Source organism: Liolophura sinensis, chromosome 1, assembly GCF_032854445.1.
Source record: "Liolophura sinensis isolate JHLJ2023 chromosome 1, CUHK_Ljap_v2, whole genome shotgun sequence".
Classification (NCBI taxonomy): Eukaryota; Metazoa; Mollusca; class Polyplacophora; order Chitonida; family Chitonidae; genus Liolophura; species Liolophura sinensis.
In genome coordinates, this window is record NC_088295.1 from 17,793,907 (window position 1) to 17,813,855 (window position 19,949).

Genomic DNA, 19,949 nt, shown 5'->3' on the forward strand with positions numbered 1-19,949 from the left:
TCAGGTATCAAATCCCATCTTGTCAGGTACAAACAGCTTGGTGCCTGACAAAGTGCACATGTAGATAACTCAGGTTATCTTCAAAGTCCACTAAGTGGACTTAATGGAGTTTGAAAATTGTTAGTCTCATCTCAATAAGTTATTTGTAGACTAGAAATGAACACCATTATATGTGGCACTAATGCTGCACTCACATCTTTCTGGAAGATAATACTGTTTGTAGCATAGCCAAAACTCTACAGATTTTTACAGATGTTCAAATTCTTTTGGAATTGTTCACATTACTCAAAGCAATAGTTTGGGACATCATATAACAGACAAGGTCAATACTATGTTTAATTATCAAGGGTGTTCCTTGATAATGAAAAATGCCAAGTTTCAATAGAATGTACCTTATTTCAACACATACACACACACACTCCAAAAAATCACAAAATATTTCATCCAAGAATTCACCCTAACAAGATTGCATTAAAACATTATCACACACACCATCAACTGTGGTTATGTACATATTAATGCCTTGTATAATGATCAAATGATGAAATGATACATTGTGAGAGTAAACAGTAGATAATCTGTTACCCCAACAGAAAGCACCATATGACATTTAGTATGAAGATCCACAGTATCATCACCTGTCACAATGACAGGCCGAGATCTCCTCTGTCATGTCATTCATTAACACAGCACAGTATGGGACTATCACAAAATAAGACTATCAATGAATATATGAACTATAGGATGAAGTATGTGTTATCTGATTCTACCCAGGAGTTTGTTAACAGGTGTGAGTTCTGACTTGGGATCGGGCGACAGAGAGCTCCACGAGGTGGCCTCGCACTGGTCCAGGTATGGGCATGGGTCCAGGACCCCGCCTTCAGAACAGCTCCCCTCCACTCGCCACAGCTCCCCTACCAAACTGTCCACCCACACCTCCAAGTCTTTGCCAGCTTTCCTGGCATTCTCTCCAGCCATGTGTTTGGCTGTGTCTACATCATCCAGCTGAAGCACTGTGACAAAGTCTGAGAAATCCCGACCCGCGTAAAGTCCCGAGGGCCCGTTGTGGGTCAAGGCCGCCTCCACGACAGAGATGGCACGTCCCTTATACACCGTCAGAGGCACGACTAGAAAGCAGGTCTCAGCAACGACCTGCCACTTGTACATGACCTTCACAGTCCACACCCCTGGCCTAAGGGGCTTCTGAAGGTCTGGCTTTTGGCTGGCTGTGTTTGCACCAGCTACAAGATCCACATCATAGGAGGCAGCCACAGTCTTGGCTGGGTCTACCCAGGCCACAGACAATGTGTACGGCTCCCCCTCCCCCCACACGTGCTTAAGCACCACATCACTGTATGGTCCTAACAGGCCACCAAAGTTCCGGAACAATCTCTCCTTTGGATCAAAGTTTTCTCCTACCTGATAAAAAAAACAACACAATATTGTACATTTAACAATCCTAATGCCACCTTAAGACACAGGAACAAGATATTATGTGACTCATAGTTTCCATGGACACTGCTACCAGGAACAGGTCATGCTTTCACAGTTTATCAGTCCATTTTGTCTTCATTTTTCTTTAAATGAACACGACTATGGTGACATGATTATGAGCTACAACAGAGGTCAAGATAAACTGATTTACTAAGACTTAAGACACTGGAACAAGCCAACACCTGGTACCCACCTGTAGTGTCTTGAGACGCCCTATGGGCCCCGTGGGGCTTAACACTCTGTAAATATGGACAGGGTGAAGATGGCTCTCTAGAGTGTACATTTTGCCTGTGCTGAGAAGCTCGGCCTGGAACATGACCAGCAGGCCATGGAAATGATTGGACTCTGTGAACAAGGTGACCTGGAGAAGCTTGACTGGGCGGAAGTTACACTGACTGCTCCCTGAGCCTAGGTCCCTCAAGGCCAGCCTCATGAAGGAATGGTAGAAGGTGAGATGGGAATCTTTGGTGTTTGATGGCTGGTCAAGGTGATGATACTCATTCTGCCAGTAGCTGTTCAAGCCAAGGGTGTCTGTCAATCAATCAAGAGATCGGCATTAAGTGAGCTCGGGACAATTTAGGGAAACCAACATAAAACATTATTTTCTTGTGACTCACTCAAAGACAGAATCGCCACAGAACAGGCATAGCTGTATTCTACGAGGTTACGTTACAGTGGTGAAACCTCTTCTAAAACATGAATGTCATAAGACACTGGGTTAACTCGTATAAACTGGGTGAAGAAGATTTATTTACTAATCTGAATACAACATACATAAGACTCAATCATATGGCAATTGTCATGTTTACAGATGGTGGAAACCAGGATAGATAAACATAAAACCCTCCATTTCAACAAGTAACAGACATACCTTCGGATGTATGATACGAGTTGTGCCAGCAAAAACCCGAATCAAACACATACCTTAACCAGGCAAAGACTTGGAGAAAATAACTACAGTAAATACATACCAGAGGCATAAGCTCCATACAGATAAGCATCTACATCATTGATGATCTCCTGATTTACTATGGCCTCAAATTTTCGGGCAAAAAATATGGGTTTCTGCTTCATTGACTGAAAAATAAATGTCAAATGTTTATTTTTTTGATTGGTGTTTACCTACTCTCAAGCATTTTTCACTTCTACTATTATTAAAAGGATGGTCAGTGTCACCGTAGAATAAAACCTGAGTGTCGAGAGTAAACCACCAAACTTTGGCAAGTATCTGACTAACATTCCTATGCCTGATAAACAGATTTTCCCCAGCAGAGTGAGCTCAAGGAGTATGCCAGGTTAATAGAAGACATGTGACCTGCAATAAACTCCATGTATCAACATGCACACTTTAAGATACCAGAACAAAGTGACATTGATTTGTGTGATGTCCACAGTTTATAGAATATAGAACATTGATTAAACAGGATTATATCAATCTTCTGAATTATGTTTTGGGTGTGTTTGGGTGTCAAATACTGCAAAAGTAAATTAATGATATTCTACTGATAGTTTTATCTCAACATATATAACAATATCTTGGGTATTTATCACAGGTAGCTCTGTCAATTTACAATAAAATTGTTCTTCCCCAAGGCCTTCACAGAGAGAACAATATATAGGACACATGTACTTCCAAAAAAGTCCAATCCAAAAAATACATATCAATATACATAACACCAGATAAAGCACTGTGTAGTTTGAAAAGTGAAGGTACATGCATTCATACATACAAAAAGCAACAACACAACCAAAGTGCTGTCCTCGCAATTGTCCCAGCCAGCAGGAGAAGTAATGTTAAAAGATAGGCATTTCATGTACCATTCCATGATGAGGAAACATCATTTTGCACTGGTATTTTACTTTGCTGTCATAATGACAGAGCTTGAAAACTACGTATGAAAAGACGTATGTATCTTTGGCAAAACCCTGTCCCTGAGAAGAATATTCTGATACGCTCTACAATCCTGTTAATGATGAAGTCAAAGCATCACTCCATTTTTAGTTTTCTGAAACTGAGACATGTAACAGAGCTTTGAAGTTAGAAACTACAAAATCTGATCACTCACCAATATCTTTTCAAAGTCTTCTGGTTTAAAATCATTAGGAGAGCACCCACACCAGTCGACAATATGTTTATACTGACATTTGCAACCTTGTTTCCTGCGCCAGTTGGTGAGGTGAAGATTGTTGTCAATCACAAACTCACAAAATTTGCTATTCTGTAACACTGTATGGAAGAAAGACTGGAAAATAAACCGCACACAATTAGAACTGTTGGCTTTATTTCAATATAGAAAGAAGAGACATGTTGAGACATGTTAGATACAGCTCTCAATTCATTAATTTTTGTTGCTTTAATACATGTATATTATTATTTATTTCTTCATAATATTATATGAATCATTTAAAGTCAATGAATTGTTATTATATCAAGATTTTGATGAAATTGATTGCAAATAAAACAGTCTTAGGGCTTGAAGTCTTGTTAGAAGACAAAGTAATTCTGAACAAAATCATAAAAAGCAAACAAAATCACACCAAGATAGCTGAGTGTTTTTGATTCTTACCTCCGCTGGCAGGAGAGCAAAGCTATAGAGATGCCTGAGCTGAGTAACCAGCTCATCTGTTGAGGTAGTAATGTACTGACAGAAGTCCCTATGGAGGCCCACCCAGTCACTGCCCCCATCCATGCGGATCCCAGTGGGCAGTGTGCGAGATCCCAGCCTCCACATGCGATTCTCACACTGGTAAAACGTCTTGTCTAAACCCTGCTTCTTTATAAACCTGACAGGATAAAACAACTGACTTAATTCAGTTCCAACACAAAATTATCCATCTACATGTGCATCAGTGACTTTTTAAAAGCATACAAAGACATCTGAACACATTGAACAGAAAATCTAGAGCTTTCAATGAACAATTATATTCATGCTACAGGAATATCATTAAACACTCTTCGTTAGCAGTTGCAGGGGCACTTCAGGGGTGTTCAACTACATCCGAGCAAGACCAATGATGATGTAATTTTTTGAAGAAAAAAAATGACCGTTGACAGAAACTATGCATAATATAAAGGGGTAATCAACACGTATAAAAATACACCCACAATGAAATGTTTTCAACAAAAATTCCAGGGCATAATTTTCTTCATTTGGCACAGAAACATAATCTTTGTTTCCTTTTCATGTATCCTTTAAATCCTTTAAATATGTGGTAAAGAGACATTTTGTTTACAGACACTAGCCTATCACAGTGTCCCACAATCTCAGCAATGGAAGTTTATTTTTGTCCTTACCTTGGAGTATCTCTCCCATGAGATCTTAGAAAATTAAAACCACGATAATTTGTTAAAAATGCCACTAAGTTGGAGTCTGTCCTGAAAATAACAAATTAATAACGTCGTTATTCTTAAACAATGCAGAAAATGAAAGATGCGAAGAAAAAGCTTTTTTTCATAGGCTGTGCATGAATTATTCAAACATGTCTATCAATCGGGTACCGGCAGAATTTCCTCCCGCAACAGGTGGCTCTAGTGTGACTATAGGACTTGTACATCACACGTCTCTTGTTGCACGACTAGAAACATGTTGCGTTCTGCTATTTCATCTGATGCGCTGTTGACCCTGGAGTGGAATGCCCAGCGTCACTGATATGACATAATACGTCCCAATTCGGGCTTCTGCCGGTATCCCTTTAGGTAACAAAACTCAAAATGGCTGACTGTAACATCCATGAAACTTTCCAGCAGATAATCAGGTGAGAAAAGATTACTTTTCCTTGATTGTAAGTACTCCATCAGTTCTCTGTGAGAAGAAAAAGGGTTATTAAGTCCACCTACTGTATGGGGAAGTCTGATTCGCTGAGGTTAACAAAGTAGTCCCATTTCCACTCTTTGATATCCAGCAGCTCCTTCATACAGTGTAGTAACATGGTTAACAGACTTGCCCCTCCCCAAATGGTGGCGAAGCGTTTCTGAGATATCCTCACATTCGGATATACAGACAGTAGACGGGACAACTCTCGATGCAAATATTCTTGACGCTGAAAGTACAGTTGTCTTTAGCTGTCAAACAAACTTATTATGCAAATTAGATGCATACAGATTTGGGAAATCATGCAAGGATATTTGAACAACTCTGTGAATGCATATCAACAAAACATTTTACAAGTACAAGTAGGGGGACTCCGTGGCTCAGTTGGTTAGCGCGCTTGCGCAGTGTAATGACCCAGGAGCCTCTCACCTATGTGGGCGCGCGTTCAAGTCCAGCTCATGCTGGCTTCCTCTCCGGCCATAAGTGGGAAGGTCTTCCAGCAACCTGCGGATGGTCGTGGGTTTCCCCTGGGGATCTGCCCAGTTTCCTCCCACCATAATGCTGGCCGCCGACATATAAGTGAAATATTCTTGAGTACAGCGTAAAACACCTATCAAATAAATAAATCAAATAAATACTAGTACAAGTGCGTAAAATTCAACATGCAGAATTGATGATCTACAAAATTTTACCAATGCTAAATTACTAAATATATATCACATGCAAAGAAAACACTAATATGGAACATTTAAACCATTAAACACAGTCCATAAAAATGGCCTGATTTATTCTTTTATAATTCTTTCAACCCAGTAAACTGCATTTGAAAATTTGGAACCTATGGTGGACTATTTCTGACCATATTGGGACCAGTGATATCACATCAGGTATTTTCCATTTAACTCATACAGACTGCCAGAATTCACCATTCAGGATGCACGTACATATAGATCTATGAATACGTTCGCAGAATGGACTTTGAAATGTGCTATTTGAAGCAAAAAATATGGATGCAATGCCACAGAAAGCCTCTGGTTCGTTACAGACCACCCCAGAATCTCCTGTTTTAAAACCATTTTACTCAGTTGGAAAACTTCTAAAAAAAAATAAATCAAGTTAATTTCTTGGAAAGTGTACAATGGGCTTTCATCTGCTGTATACTTTATTTTAGTGTTTTCTTTGCCTTTAAACAAAATCCATATTCTAGCTTCCTCAGACTAAACATCGACACAAACCAAAATAACCATACTTACAACATCTACATGGATGAGGTAGTAATGGTTGACATGGAAGATAGCCTTGAAGAGTCGCAGCACTTGACGGAGTGCTCTCCCATTAAAGGTGAGAACATATGCTATTCTGACAGCATTGACAGGATGGGTTCCACCGCCTTTCACAAAGTGAGAGCCATGTTTGATTTTCTCTGAGAGAAAAAAAAAAAACATAACAAAAGTGTAATCTCTGGAAAATGTTAGCAAAAGCTTCTCACAGATTTTATTTTAAGAATCACCGACCATTTTTTAATTACTGTTTATTTCAAAAATTTCACAAGGCATTTTTTAATCTTAGTTATTTTCCTAGCAACAACATATGACATGCAAAAACATTAACTAACATTTCAGATCGTGGATAATTTTTTACACGAATCTTTGGCCTTAGAAACCCCAAACTGAGCAGCTGAATGGCAGAGGTTATTCCTGTAACACCTCCTTCATAATCATAGAGTTCGCCTCATGCATATATTTTAATCTACATTGTGACAAATTTTGTGATAGAAATGTAGATGTAAACTTACGGCCTAGCCCGGTACTGAACACCCTCATGGCCAGATGTCCTCCACATTGCTCTCTGATATCATGAGGACAAAGACTTGAACACTTCCCCTCGGGCAGGCTGCCATGGTTACCGTAAGTGTCACCACACCAACATTCCCTCCCATACTGGACTCCAGCGTACTTGAATCCTTAAATGACATAAAGGTTGTCAATAATAAAATATTTTCTTGGAAAAGGATGAAAATAAAACAAAAAAAAATTAATTTATAGTGATATATCCTATTTAGCATAACTGAATCAATCAATGGTATATACGCATATATATCTGGTGAGCATAAAAAAATGGGCCATACTTTAACACTCAATATCTCTGAAACCCTCTTACGTGAGCTTCTAAAAATTTACACTCAAAAGCCATTGTGTCCTAAGTATACAGACCAAATTTCAATTTCATCCTTTAAGATTTCTGTTCATGGGACCAAAATCAAAATAGAGTCAAAAACGCATGTTCCAGACATTTCAAAAAGGATGTTCTACCTTGTTTTACTTGAAAAGGTAATCAATTCCTTGTATGCCGCAGAGAAAACCATCTTGATTCAGCAAAACTTGAGCCTATCTGGCACAAGGGTTTCTCTGACACTAGAGCCAGACAATTTTTCCAGACGACACTTGATTGGCACGTGTCACACAAGTGCAGCGCGCTCTACTCATGACACGACAGGTGACGCAATGTGGGTCACTGGAACGTGCGTTTTTGAGGCTGTGTTTTCATTTTAACCCTGTGTACAGACTACTCAAGCTATGACCTTGAAAACTGGTCAGTATATTAACAAAATCATGCCATTTGAATGTCTAAAGTTTGAAAGGGTTTGAACAAAGGATAATGGAGCAATGCAGCATCAAAGTACGGCCCATTCTTTAATGCCCACCTGAAATATATATGACACATGATATAACTAGCAGGTTAACATGCTACGAACTTCACTTACAATGAAGAAAGCCAGTATCAAAGCGACGTTATCTAATTAAAGAATTTCATATCACATCAGGGGCCTCCGTGGCTCAGTTGGTTAGCTCGCTAGCGCAGCATAATGACCGAGGAGTCTCTCAAAAATGCGGTCAAAAAAAAATGAGTTCAAGTCCAGCTCATGCTGGCTTCCTCTCCGGCCGTACGTGGGAAGGTCTGTCAGCAACCTGCGGATGGTCGTGGGTTTCCCAAGGGCTCTGCCCAGTTTCCACCCACCATAATGCTGACTGCCGTCAGTGAAATATTCTTGAGTATGGCATAAAACACCAATCAAATAAATAAATAAATAAATCATATCACATCAACTTACATGAAAATCATATTAAACAATGTCTATATCACAATAACTTAAATTTTCCTTCAATATTAAATCAAATATGATTTACATACACACAGGAATGAAGTAGCATAACCAATCTGTGATTTAGCTTTAATTAGACTGTCAGTTTGTTAGTCTAAAAAAGTCTGGCTGCCTTTGCCATAGAGAACATACCTGCCTGAAGACAGAACATAGCACACTTTGTCGGGGAATTGTCCAATGGGAAATCAGCATGATGCCCTGTCAAGTCACGATTTTTATAACTGTCTTGGAAACAGCCTTTGTACTCCCCTGTGTTGTTAGCTAAAAATGGCAAGACAAAAGGTCACCCATATCATGAATCAGATCTCTGGAAAAAGGCTTCTAATATTAGCCTAGAATTCAGATATTAAATGAATCATTCATCACAATCAAACCAAACATATGCAACTCTGAGTCTCTCACATGAAGTACATATTTGGTATTTATGTCTCTGCCAAGTTACACTTAATTACTTCCCCAACTCCAGATGTGCGGGCACAAAATGAGCGAGAACATGGCAATTATCCCATTCCATCTCTCACAGCATAAGGGTTAATCACACCCACCCATGGTGATTAGAAGGAATATTGCCTTAATAGCTGAGCTAAAGAGACCATTTAGTGTACACCTTACGCATGTGAATCCGCACACCACAGTAATGATTACAGTACTGAATGACTTTACAGACAGGTACATATATGGTACTTTAGAGAGAAAAGACTTATAAGTCCTTTTGCTAGACAGGTTTTCTGTATATTTGCACACAAAGAGTAACTGGCCCAACCTACACAGTGAGCAGTGTATTCAATACTACGGGCCCACGACTTTACTCAAATCTCTGAAATGAACGTGTAACCCTTGGGAATATTCCAGGCTCTGTAACAGATAGCCTGACAATCAAAATGATCAGCTGCCTAATACCTCTCATATCCTGTCATTTTTTTTATGTAAACCATATAATATCTCCCTCAAACTTCATGAACGGTAAAACAGTTGCAGGGCCAAAGAGCTCTAAATCACCAGAATACATATGTCATGATGTACATGTAATCATGACACCAATGCACAGTCAACCTTATAGCATGTTATGATTTTGACTTTTTAAAGCATGGTGCAGCATTAATAGATAAAAGTCAAAGTCTTCCCATGGGAACTATCCCATATGTGCCATGTGTCTCTTGTAAGCTTCAAGCAAGACTACACAATATAGTACCGTTGACTATTTATTTGCCTGAAGCTTATCAAATCTGGTGAATTCAGAAAACTGACTCTGAGAATTTGTATGAGCCTATGTCTTGCGTAATCTATCCATTCACAAACACCTTAATAACTCAGTTATGCATACATATCAGTCATTTAGTTATTTACTTATTTAATATCAATTTTCCCTTATAAATATGATGATCAGTGAAAGAAACTAGAGTGTCAAGCCTAAAGCACCAACCTTAAGTTACTGATGAGCTTTTTCACATGACAAAACAGACATGCACACTATCAATTCTGTTGACAAAGTATTCCCAATATAATCATCCTAATGACTGACAGGTGCATATATATGTACCTTTAAGGTGTTGTTACCTTTAAGAGGACAGAACCTTGGTAGAGACTTGGGGTAGAGAGTTCCTGCCTGAGCCTGACACACAATATCAGCAATCTCTTGTTTACACTCCGCTGTTTTGGCACGGGAAAGGGCAGAGACTGCCTCTGGGGTGGATATGTTACATCGTGGTTTATAAGTCTTTATCACATTCTCTGTGTTCTTATCTGGTCCGTTTGGACCATTGTCTCGCAGATGCTGCACATTTCTCACATTGTAGCCTGCTGGAAGGGCCTGAGAACAGATCACAAAAATATATAACAAGATTACAAAGATGAGGAATCTCAGACAACTAATTACAGGTATGTATATGTACACTGCAAGGACAGGACTTCATGATATGATCAGTGTAATTCAATACTGTCATTGCAATAGCCTATTATAAAATGTATTACCCAAATTTACCTGTAGCTATATAGCTACAGGTAAACACAGCAAACAAACATAGCAGAGCATGTGCCAAACCCGCAGACCAGTCTCAGGTGGCAGAGTACCAAGCACGCACAGAATATCAAACACATTCCAATATGATAAGACACGTCATTAGTCACAGTAAATAACAGAATAAACACTGCTGATGCCCAGACTGACCAGTCCCCTGGTATATTTACTATGCTGCTAAGCCATGAGGACAGATTTGCAAATATCCGCTGATCTGATAAAATATAAATGAATCAGAGTAAACAAAAGAATAAGGAGTGCTAAAGTCCATGAACCAGATGTGTGTGTGGCACTGGGGATAGGTCATTTTTAAACAAGACATAAAGTGACAGGATACATAACTTCTCACTAATAAGAGTACAAAAAATGTTGAATTCATGTATAATGCTGCCCAGACAGACTGTAACATTTCGGCTGAAGTATGCATATATATTCATGTGGACATATGCCATACACTAACTCACTAGCAATTATCTAGATATACATGTAGAACAAATAATACAGTTTTCTGCAGTTGAAATATAGCGTTAATTAATGACGTCTCATGAAACCTTATAACACAATAAAAATTCAACAGGGCCTGGCCCGTAGCTTTTATGGGCCCATCAAAAAGATTTGTAGGTCAGAAGTTCGGGATCCCAAATAACAAAATTTTCATATTTTTGTGCTACAGCTGTATTTGCATATATAAAAATTGTAAAACTCAAACATTTGGGAAAAGGGTGCCCAAACTATAAACATTTAGATTAACTTCTGTTTAAGTACAGCATAAAGAGTTTCTGGTCACCTTTAAAACAATAACCATCCATCCAGAATGTTCGTACTGTCCATACACTGTATGATATGTCACTCAGCTTCCAAATTCCAAATAAAACTCCTTATCTTTCCATTATGAGTTCTTGTACTTCATTTCAACATTATGGCTGTTTGAACTATATGTCATCCTGCAAACCAATGTCTAACTATGTGACAACGTGGTGATGTGTGCATGGAGTTCGGCTGTATAATCTCTGCATGACGGATTACCTCACCCTAAGCCTGTAAAAGTTTGCACTAACCAAGTCTATGTTCAGATGAAGTCTAAGTCAATAGCCATGCATACTGGCAGGCCATCAACCAGGTGTTCAACATGCTACAGCAGCCAGACTTGGCACAAAACCTCTGTAGTCAATAAAGCATCATCCCCTCAATTGCATATTACCCCTTTACATGTTAGTTCCTGTCTAAATAACTTAAGATATATATACATTTTTAAAAGCAAGGCAGCTGCCACTCTAATATTCCTGTCCCCATATGTCACAGAGGCTGGCATGTGTAACAGACAACATCCGCTGATGAGATAACAGGTGCAATTCTCTTCAATCTTCTAATCACCAGTAACACAAATTAAAGTTAACACATGAAGGGTTGCTGTATAGCCATTCTTCACATGTTAACCAAGATGTTTCAAGAAACAAATTTACCCCAATCAGTCCTAGATAAATGTATCGCCACAATGATCACTAAATTTCATTACAGACTACATTTTATAAGAAAAGTTCACAGATGTGTATAGCTCACTATAAAAGAGTGTGCAATTTTGGAAATGTTTATATGTGTGACCGAGAATAAAAACAAGCTCCTTATGCACTACTCTGTTACAGCCGTTAACTTTCTGCTTCCCATTTTTTGAAGAGTACAAGTAAAACAAAGCTGATACATGTATGTTTTTTTCTCAGCTTGTCATAGCCATTTATTTATTTCATGATAATTGTGTGTATTATTCCAAATACAACAATCTTATCAAGCATGATATTTTCTATCATGCCCTGTGTTGACATCAGTACACAAGTAAGATATATTCACACGATTCACAAAAGATCTGAAATGACTGCCTAAGGCCATCAAAGATATGCATCATAAAACTTTACTGGATACATTTTTGAGGCCATTATCACAGATTTAGACAGAATTTGAAATCAGGCCATCTCATTTGCAATTTTCAGCTACATGTATTTTCCCTATCTCTCCTCTGTTAATTTTGTTACAATAAGGCGCACCCATGGCTAAACCTATGGCCATTAATATGTGCTCTTAATGACTATCATAGCCTTGCTTCTGAAAAATTTGGTCTACTCTGTTTAACTGTTTAGTATGATGTTAAACTGGTCTATGACTACTGTTGAAGTCTGGCTGTCAGACTGACGTTATATCTGTTCTGTGTTTAGCTTCAATATCAATATATAATCTACAGTTCTCTCTTCCTACACTTATGTCCTATGAAAGTGTCCACAAAACTGGTTTACCAAGTCAACCCAATGTTGCATTGTACATAACATCTGACAAATCAGTTATCTACACCTGTAAAAATATCAAGAATCCTTCTGGCTTAAACAAGTCATTAATTATCCTACCCACCACAGAGATGACAGATACCACCACATGACCCACCATATATGCTACACTCATCACAGTTTAGCATTTTTTGCAGACAGTGGGCTTTTCAGGTCTTAGAACTGGTAGAGAGATTATGGTCACCAGCCCTGTAAGGTTGACTCATTGAGCACATGTATACTGGAAACAAATAGAAACATGTCTTGACCAATCAGCCAGGCCCCTTTAGCACAAACCATGTGTGGACAGTATACATATACTGCAACATGTGTTTATATGGAATGCAGACCTGTCTGGACTTCACATTGAGAACATCTGCTTACTTCACATAACATAGGACAAAAGACTCCTAATCCTAAAACAAAAATAGAGACTAGCTATTATAGATTTCATATTGTCTAGTTTCACAAAGAAACCAGTGTAGGGCATGATAACAAAGCTAAAATCTCTCAATTGGGGTAAACCTGTAACTTTCTGAAAAAAAAAACATTACATTAAAAAATCTAAAGATTGATTAACAATTCTATATAAAATTATAGTTAAAATGTAAAACACTCAAACCAAATAATTAATACTCACCATTGTAATATCTTATTTTTTTTATTAAAGACAAGTTTTAAGTGTCATCACATTCTCAAATTTATATGTTAAACATGTATCACAGAAATGAATTCTTACAAGGACTGCTGTGTTAGATATTTAACGAGCTCTTTCATTCTTCTTGTTACATAAAAGAGTATTATATCAATCGTTTCATATTTATACATGCCTATGTCCATGCAACAGTGCAAATGATCTCCTACATTGTTTTAGTGCAACTCAAAATGTTACTGTTCAATTTAAACAAATGTACAGCACTGACACAGTACTAAGGTAGAGTTTGAGCATTTTTTTTTTTTCAGTGAAATTGTCTGTTTGGAAGTCCATATGACTGAAGTTGGGCGTTACGGTAGAAACGTCCAGCTTAGCTTTGGGCTATTCTGTCCCAACCCTTCCCAGAATTTTCAACATATGTAAAACCCAGGTGACAAAGAATATGGTAATATAACATGGGATAACTGGGTAAAAATCATTTCATGTTTCCACAGTTGTAAAGGCTAGGTTTGTCCTGGGCCTCTTCTCAGATCGTCATTGTGAAAAGCTGGCACTTAATGAACTGACGTTACTTTACCAAGTGATAGCAACCTCAAATTTCAAATTTCATCACAAGAGTTCAATTAATTAAACTGAACACAGGATTTGAAATTTACCTGCATTAAACATCAACTGTTGAAAATGGACCTCAACATTTAATTTAGTTGAACCAGTCAAGAGTTGGTTGACTAACTGTCAATACTCTAGTTCCGAATGTGTCAGTGCATTTGGTTGGGGTTATTCTACCAGTCATGTTGGAAAAACTAATTTAACTATCTATATCTCAATAGTTTTTGTTGTACCAGAATCATGAAGTTTACACTCGGCGCCTTATAATAACCCAAAACCCCAGCCATGGACTGTCTCTGTTTGTAAGCCTTTGATGACACTTTGTAAATGGGTCAGTTATATTCTTCCTGTTACTAAGACTGAAAACTGGAAGTCCAGCCTCGGCAGGTTAGAGGACTGTCAGCCGTGCTGGGCGATCCGCCGTCTGACAGGCCTTACCTAGCTCCGAGGCCGTCCGCCCGCTGCTTACACACACGTACCTTCACAGCGCTCACCGAGCTATCAGCCAGCCCACGAGATTCAAAACCAGTTTCTGAGTCCCAGCTCGGTTCATACTTCGTCCGACGGTCGCTCGCCGCGTCCTTTTGATAAGTACTATAAAAGCTAAATGCCAGGAACAGCTGTGTAGCCAGCATACAAGAGGCTACAAAGAAAAATCGTCTGTACCTAGAGCAAAGTCTCTGTGACGAGACCGCTCTCGATGCTGCCATTCTGCAGGCATCGACCTTTCTCTACCTCCGCACACTGAAGAACGCCTCTTTACAGCTGACGCGAGCGGACAGAAGCCTGAATAGCGGTATCATATATCGCCCGCAGACATCATTTCTCTTTATGAATCGTTTATAGGAACACAGTTCCTGTGTACGTGACGTATACTTCGGGGCTTTGTTACCTTTTTTAAAAAACTGATTTTATCAAAGAATCCAGTTGTAGACGGAAAATGAAGAAATCAACATGTGGTTCACATTTGACCATTACTACATGGCCTATATAGCATATAGTGATATCAAACCTTGGCCTACGTGTAGGCCTATGCAATCTGATTAAAATCACATCGTGTGTATGCAGCTTCGCTTACAACGAAGCGAAATACATGCGATCTGATTTTAATCAGATTGACATGTATGAAGAGTTTTTTAGTACTTTAAACTACGCAGGTACCAAAGCTGTTTTAAGGCACCAACAGTTAATATATGGATTATTATATACGGTACTATAAATCAATAGATTTACAGACTGCTGCACTTGGTCTTAAGTCTACCTTTGTTATTTAGACCATAACATTGTACATATTGCACATGTACATTGTGGAATATTAACCAACATAATCAACATTTGTTCAGTATAAAAACAATCACGATGTTCAACACAAATAGCATGTGTACGCTGAATTGTAGGAAAGGAAGAAACTAAGCTTGTGGCCTGCAAGAAGACGCACGCACGCCCTCAGTTTGTAGCCTGCAGTATATGTTTGTAGGCCCACATATATGCCTCGCCTAGTATAAAGAATGTGTTTTACAGATGAAATATATGATCTCAACCAGCGTTCGGTTACCTGTTCTTTTCTTTCTTCTGATTGTTGTTTAACGCCATCCACACTGTATAATATTTCACTTACATGATGGCCTGGAGTAAACCACCATGCAGTCTTTCTTAAGCAGTCTTCGTGGTATAGGCGCTGAAACGTGAGTAAAGCTAAACCTCTGTGAGACTACCAGAAAGAAATTTTTAGAGCTGGTTTAGTTGATACGCTCGACTGTTACAAATTAAACCGATAATTGGTATTAATTAATTGCCTTCTTAGGCAAAGTACAGGAAATGTCCCTTAAGACAGGTTGATCCTAACTGACAAAGCCACAAAGCTAAAATAATATTTTGCTACAAATATGATGGCTGTACTCAACTATTCTAATTAAACCGAAGTCCAAGTCTTATAAGACTTCAAGACCTTTGACCCAAACCTTGATCGGGCTATCATACCCGAAAGCAAATAATAGTGTTGGTTTGGTTGCTGTACCTAATCGCGATGTGTAGTTAAGCTCAATACTGGCGCTAATTAAGGCCCTTCTTAAGTGGACAAAGTACAGGGATTTCCACTTAAGAAACATCGACCCTTAATTACCATACATTTAAATGTATTTTAGCATTGGTTTGGTCGATGTATTCATCAATGCTAATTAAACTGATTTGAGGTTTTTGGTGGCAGTGCGTAGTCTAATTAGTACAGGATATAGAACTCAAGAAAGGCCGTTTGGAGGTCTTAAACGTTTTAGTATCTCCGATGATATATATATACATGTGTCTGGCCGTCGTCGTATAAATGAAATATTCTTGTGTACGACGTAAAACACAAATCCAATAAATTATTAAATATTGACAATACGAGAGATCACTATTAACTATTGCTGCCAAGAACCCGAGAACAATTAATGGAAGCCAGGGAACCTTAAGAATTCCCGGTCCGAGAACGGCATTGACCCCATGTCTCATGTGAGCTCTCGATTAAAAGGAAACACCTTGATCCACCACGGCCGCTCTGCTCCCGCCATAGACTCAGTGTTATACGTCCAATATTAGCGCATATAACACCTGCTAATTCAGCCATCTATAAACTTTTGGAATATTTGTCAAATCCGTTTCTATTGAAATATGATGTATATATACGTTTTGATTCGTTAAGAGTTCATAATTGTATAGTGATTACATAAATAAAATCTCAGATCCACTGAAAATATCTTCAGCTGAGATACCAGTCTTTTTTTAATCATATCAATTCGTTTCTACTGGATAAAAATGTTACCACGTACTACTCAAGCTTATACAGTATGAGTCGCATGATACCGTTTTAAAGGCACCATTCAGCTTTATTTTTTTAAGGAACTGGTAATATTCAATTCGTTTCGGACATTACTAAATTCTAGACAAAACTGCATGTTTTGCACACAGTTGGTAACTGCAAACTTCTATATATAATGGACTTCAGCTAATACGAATTCATGCAGATTTGTCTTCATTCTTCTGCCAGTTAACGTTTACACCTAAAGTCTGGTATTTATACAAAAAAAGAAACTTTTTTTTTCTTTATACAGGATTTACCACTTATACCTCTGCTTAGCGGATTTCGTATAGATCTTCCATTTCTATACCTTCTCATCTTATTTTGTCAAAACTCTCATGATCAGTTGGAGTGTGTATAATTTTTTGCTTAGTCAGTTGCACTTGAACATGTGTGCATGAACAATCTGCAATGCAAGATGCATCCAGCTATATGTTCCGCTATATGCAGTGATCCACGTATCCCGCGCTCATCTATATATAAATGTGTATGGTATTGGATATGACTACACTCTTGGTGCCCTGCTTCGTTTTCGCCCATGTGAATACCAATCGGTGTACAGTTCTTTTAGAATCCCAGGACACGTTTACCAGTTTACATAATGAGGACGGCGCTGTCGACGGATGGTAATAGTTTGATCTGCCAGATTAACCATGGGTCCTTATTGAAGGCTAGACTGATTTCCGGCCTCGATGGCTGACTGACCACACTCTCTAAATACCCAATTCCAGAATCGATAAAAACTGTTTACCAACTTTGAAGGATCTGCATGACGTTAATAACAACATGTTATCCCTTCTGGTGTGAGATATCAGAGCTTCCCAAAAGGGTGGCGAAAAAAAAAATTAAACTAAGCCCAGAGTGTGATTTCCAAAAAGAAACCTTTTGAAATAAAATAAGGGTATCTTGTCCACACGAATGGAGTTGACATGCTCGAAAAAGTCTGTAGCGGTGGCATCCATGGTGTGAAATTCATCCCACTGGCCACCGGAAATTCAGCCAGACATCGAGGAGTTTGGATTATTAAAATGCTAAATATAGTCAATGGAAATGTCAGAATTGTAATAAAACTGGTCTTTATGGACATGGAAAAACGAGAGAACGTCATACAGCCGTGTTAGACGATACAATACTTCAGATGACATTGAGTGAATTGATAGGAAAGCATGAAGCAGTTTGTATGATTTGCCCAATACATGAATACTTTGGCCATGCAAAAACGAAGGTCACTGTCCTGTATAAATCTGGTGACGACATTTTAATATGTATTTAATTGAGAAAAAAAGTTCTTCCGATATGGAGAAAGGGTACAGGAAAAACAAACAAAAACCAATATATCGACGTATTTAATACATAAACCTAATTAAATCATGGACGGAGATTTTCTACTGAAAATATAGGATATATACCGGTAGGTGTCGTTCACAAAAACGGGCTCAAGGGTTTGATTCCTACCATGCATGTGGCTCTGTGGACCACTAGCGATCTGATATATACACGTGTGGTTTGTGTATACATATATGGAGTGTTTAATAAGGGTTTAAATTTAAGAATTGTTCTGATTTGAAATAAACAAATAATGGTGTCATTTTGTATTCGTTTCACGATTCATCCGTATATACAAATTGTAACTGTTTTGGAGATAGGTATATAAGGATGTTGGGATTATATATCCACCGCAGAGAATGTGTTTGTGACGTCCGTGCAAGTTTAACACAAGGCCATCCAATCTTCGTCTGTATGAAATTCTGAACACTTCTTCATAAAGCTATTCATATCCCGTTTCCGGTTTATTTTCTCTGATCTATATCTAGACTTGTATCCAGTTTTCGCTCCTTGAGTCTAATCGGCACTAGTGAGATTAAGATGCTGCTGTTTATTTACAAGGTACGTTGATGGTGATTAGATAATTGATTAAAAATTAGCGGAAAATATATATTATTCCATAACCTTCACGAAACAATGGACGTCTTAGGCAGTTTATGCTCTTAGGAACAATTCAGAGAACTTTGGACATATACACATGGACCTAACCCTTCTACACCGTTTCAAAATTATCCATTGACATTAAATTTATTTCTACATACATATGTGTATTTTTCTTGAGTAAGGCTTAAAACATCAATGGGATAAATACGTCTATATATATGGGATAAATACGTCTATATATATATATATATATATATATATATATATATATATATATATATATGGCATGCTATGTACATTACATACAAGCGACACATTGGCGCGCTATTTTCCCATGCATATGTGTGCCAGGATTATCTTCGCGTTAACGTTTGCAAGCTTCGTACGTGCAGTTGTCCGCGACATACAATTTGCATGTTTACTGTGAATTCTAACGACTTTTATACAGAAACAATATATATATATATATATATATATATATATATATATATATATATATATATATATATATATATATATATAGTATGTATCGATTATGCTGTCCAGAAGATGTCCAATCTCAAGGGTGTATCAGTTATCATGCATGCATACAAAGGATGACTTAAAATGCTGGCGACGTTGGATTCTTCCTCACATATGTCAATACCTTCAGTCATACATATTATAGCAGGTCTGGGACATCTTATTCAGAAACAACGGGATGTTGCCAGCTTTCTTCCTTTTAAACTACTATATGTTTGCATGCTGTGCCATCCGTATTCTGCCGCCCGTCCTCTAAGCCCAGTGTAAATAATGGGTAAAGAGAACATTCATCAGACACTGTATTGTTCTAAGCTGCAGTTATACCTTCACTGAGTTAGACACCTGCAAATGCATAATCCACAATTTTCTTGACATTGTTACATATATAACCGCTGGCGTCCAGTAGAATGGACAAACGGTTTCAAAAGCGATATAGTAAGGTATAGTAATAATAACACAAACCACCAATGCGCCATCAAGCCATAGAACTGTCCAGAACATATGCAGTATACCTGTAACATGCAAGACGACTTTGTATTTATACGACGACTTCACTGATGCCTTAACATGTATATTCTGCATACTTGGCTTTATACACGG

General features: G+C 38.2%; 1 protein-coding gene across 1 annotated transcript; it reads right to left on the reverse strand.

Annotated features, from left to right (window-relative positions):
• Positions 1-705: 705 nt before the first annotated feature.
• On the reverse strand, positions 706-14,772 carry LOC135477123 (xylosyltransferase 1-like). The gene is made up of 12 exons (XM_064757281.1): positions 14,542-14,772; positions 10,027-10,279; positions 8,602-8,730; positions 7,102-7,269; positions 6,560-6,729; positions 5,333-5,535; positions 4,790-4,870; positions 4,062-4,278; positions 3,561-3,737; positions 2,466-2,571; positions 1,688-2,025; positions 706-1,419 (listed from the first exon to the last, which is right to left on the reverse strand). The coding sequence occupies exons 1-12, from the start codon at positions 14,770-14,772 to the stop codon at positions 757-759; spliced, it is 2,736 nt and encodes a 911-aa protein (XP_064613351.1). The 3' UTR covers positions 706-756.
• Between the last annotated feature and the right edge of the window lie 5,177 nt (positions 14,773-19,949).

What these genes read in the sequence shown, in the direction of transcription:
- LOC135477123 (XM_064757281.1), bottom strand. Translation starts at nt 14,772, where the DNA reads ATGGCAGCATCGAGAGCGGTCTCGTCACAGAGACTTTGCTCTAGGTAC. An exon ending in GAATCAGACTTCCCCATACA is followed by an intron (nt 4,871 to 5,332) that starts GTAGGTGGACTT and finishes TGTTATTTTCAG; the next exon opens with GACAGACTCCAACTTAGTGG. An exon ending in GTATGGAGCTTATGCCTCTG is followed by an intron (nt 2,026 to 2,465) that starts GTATGTATTTAC and finishes ATTGATTGACAG; the next exon opens with ACACCCTTGGCTTGAACAGC.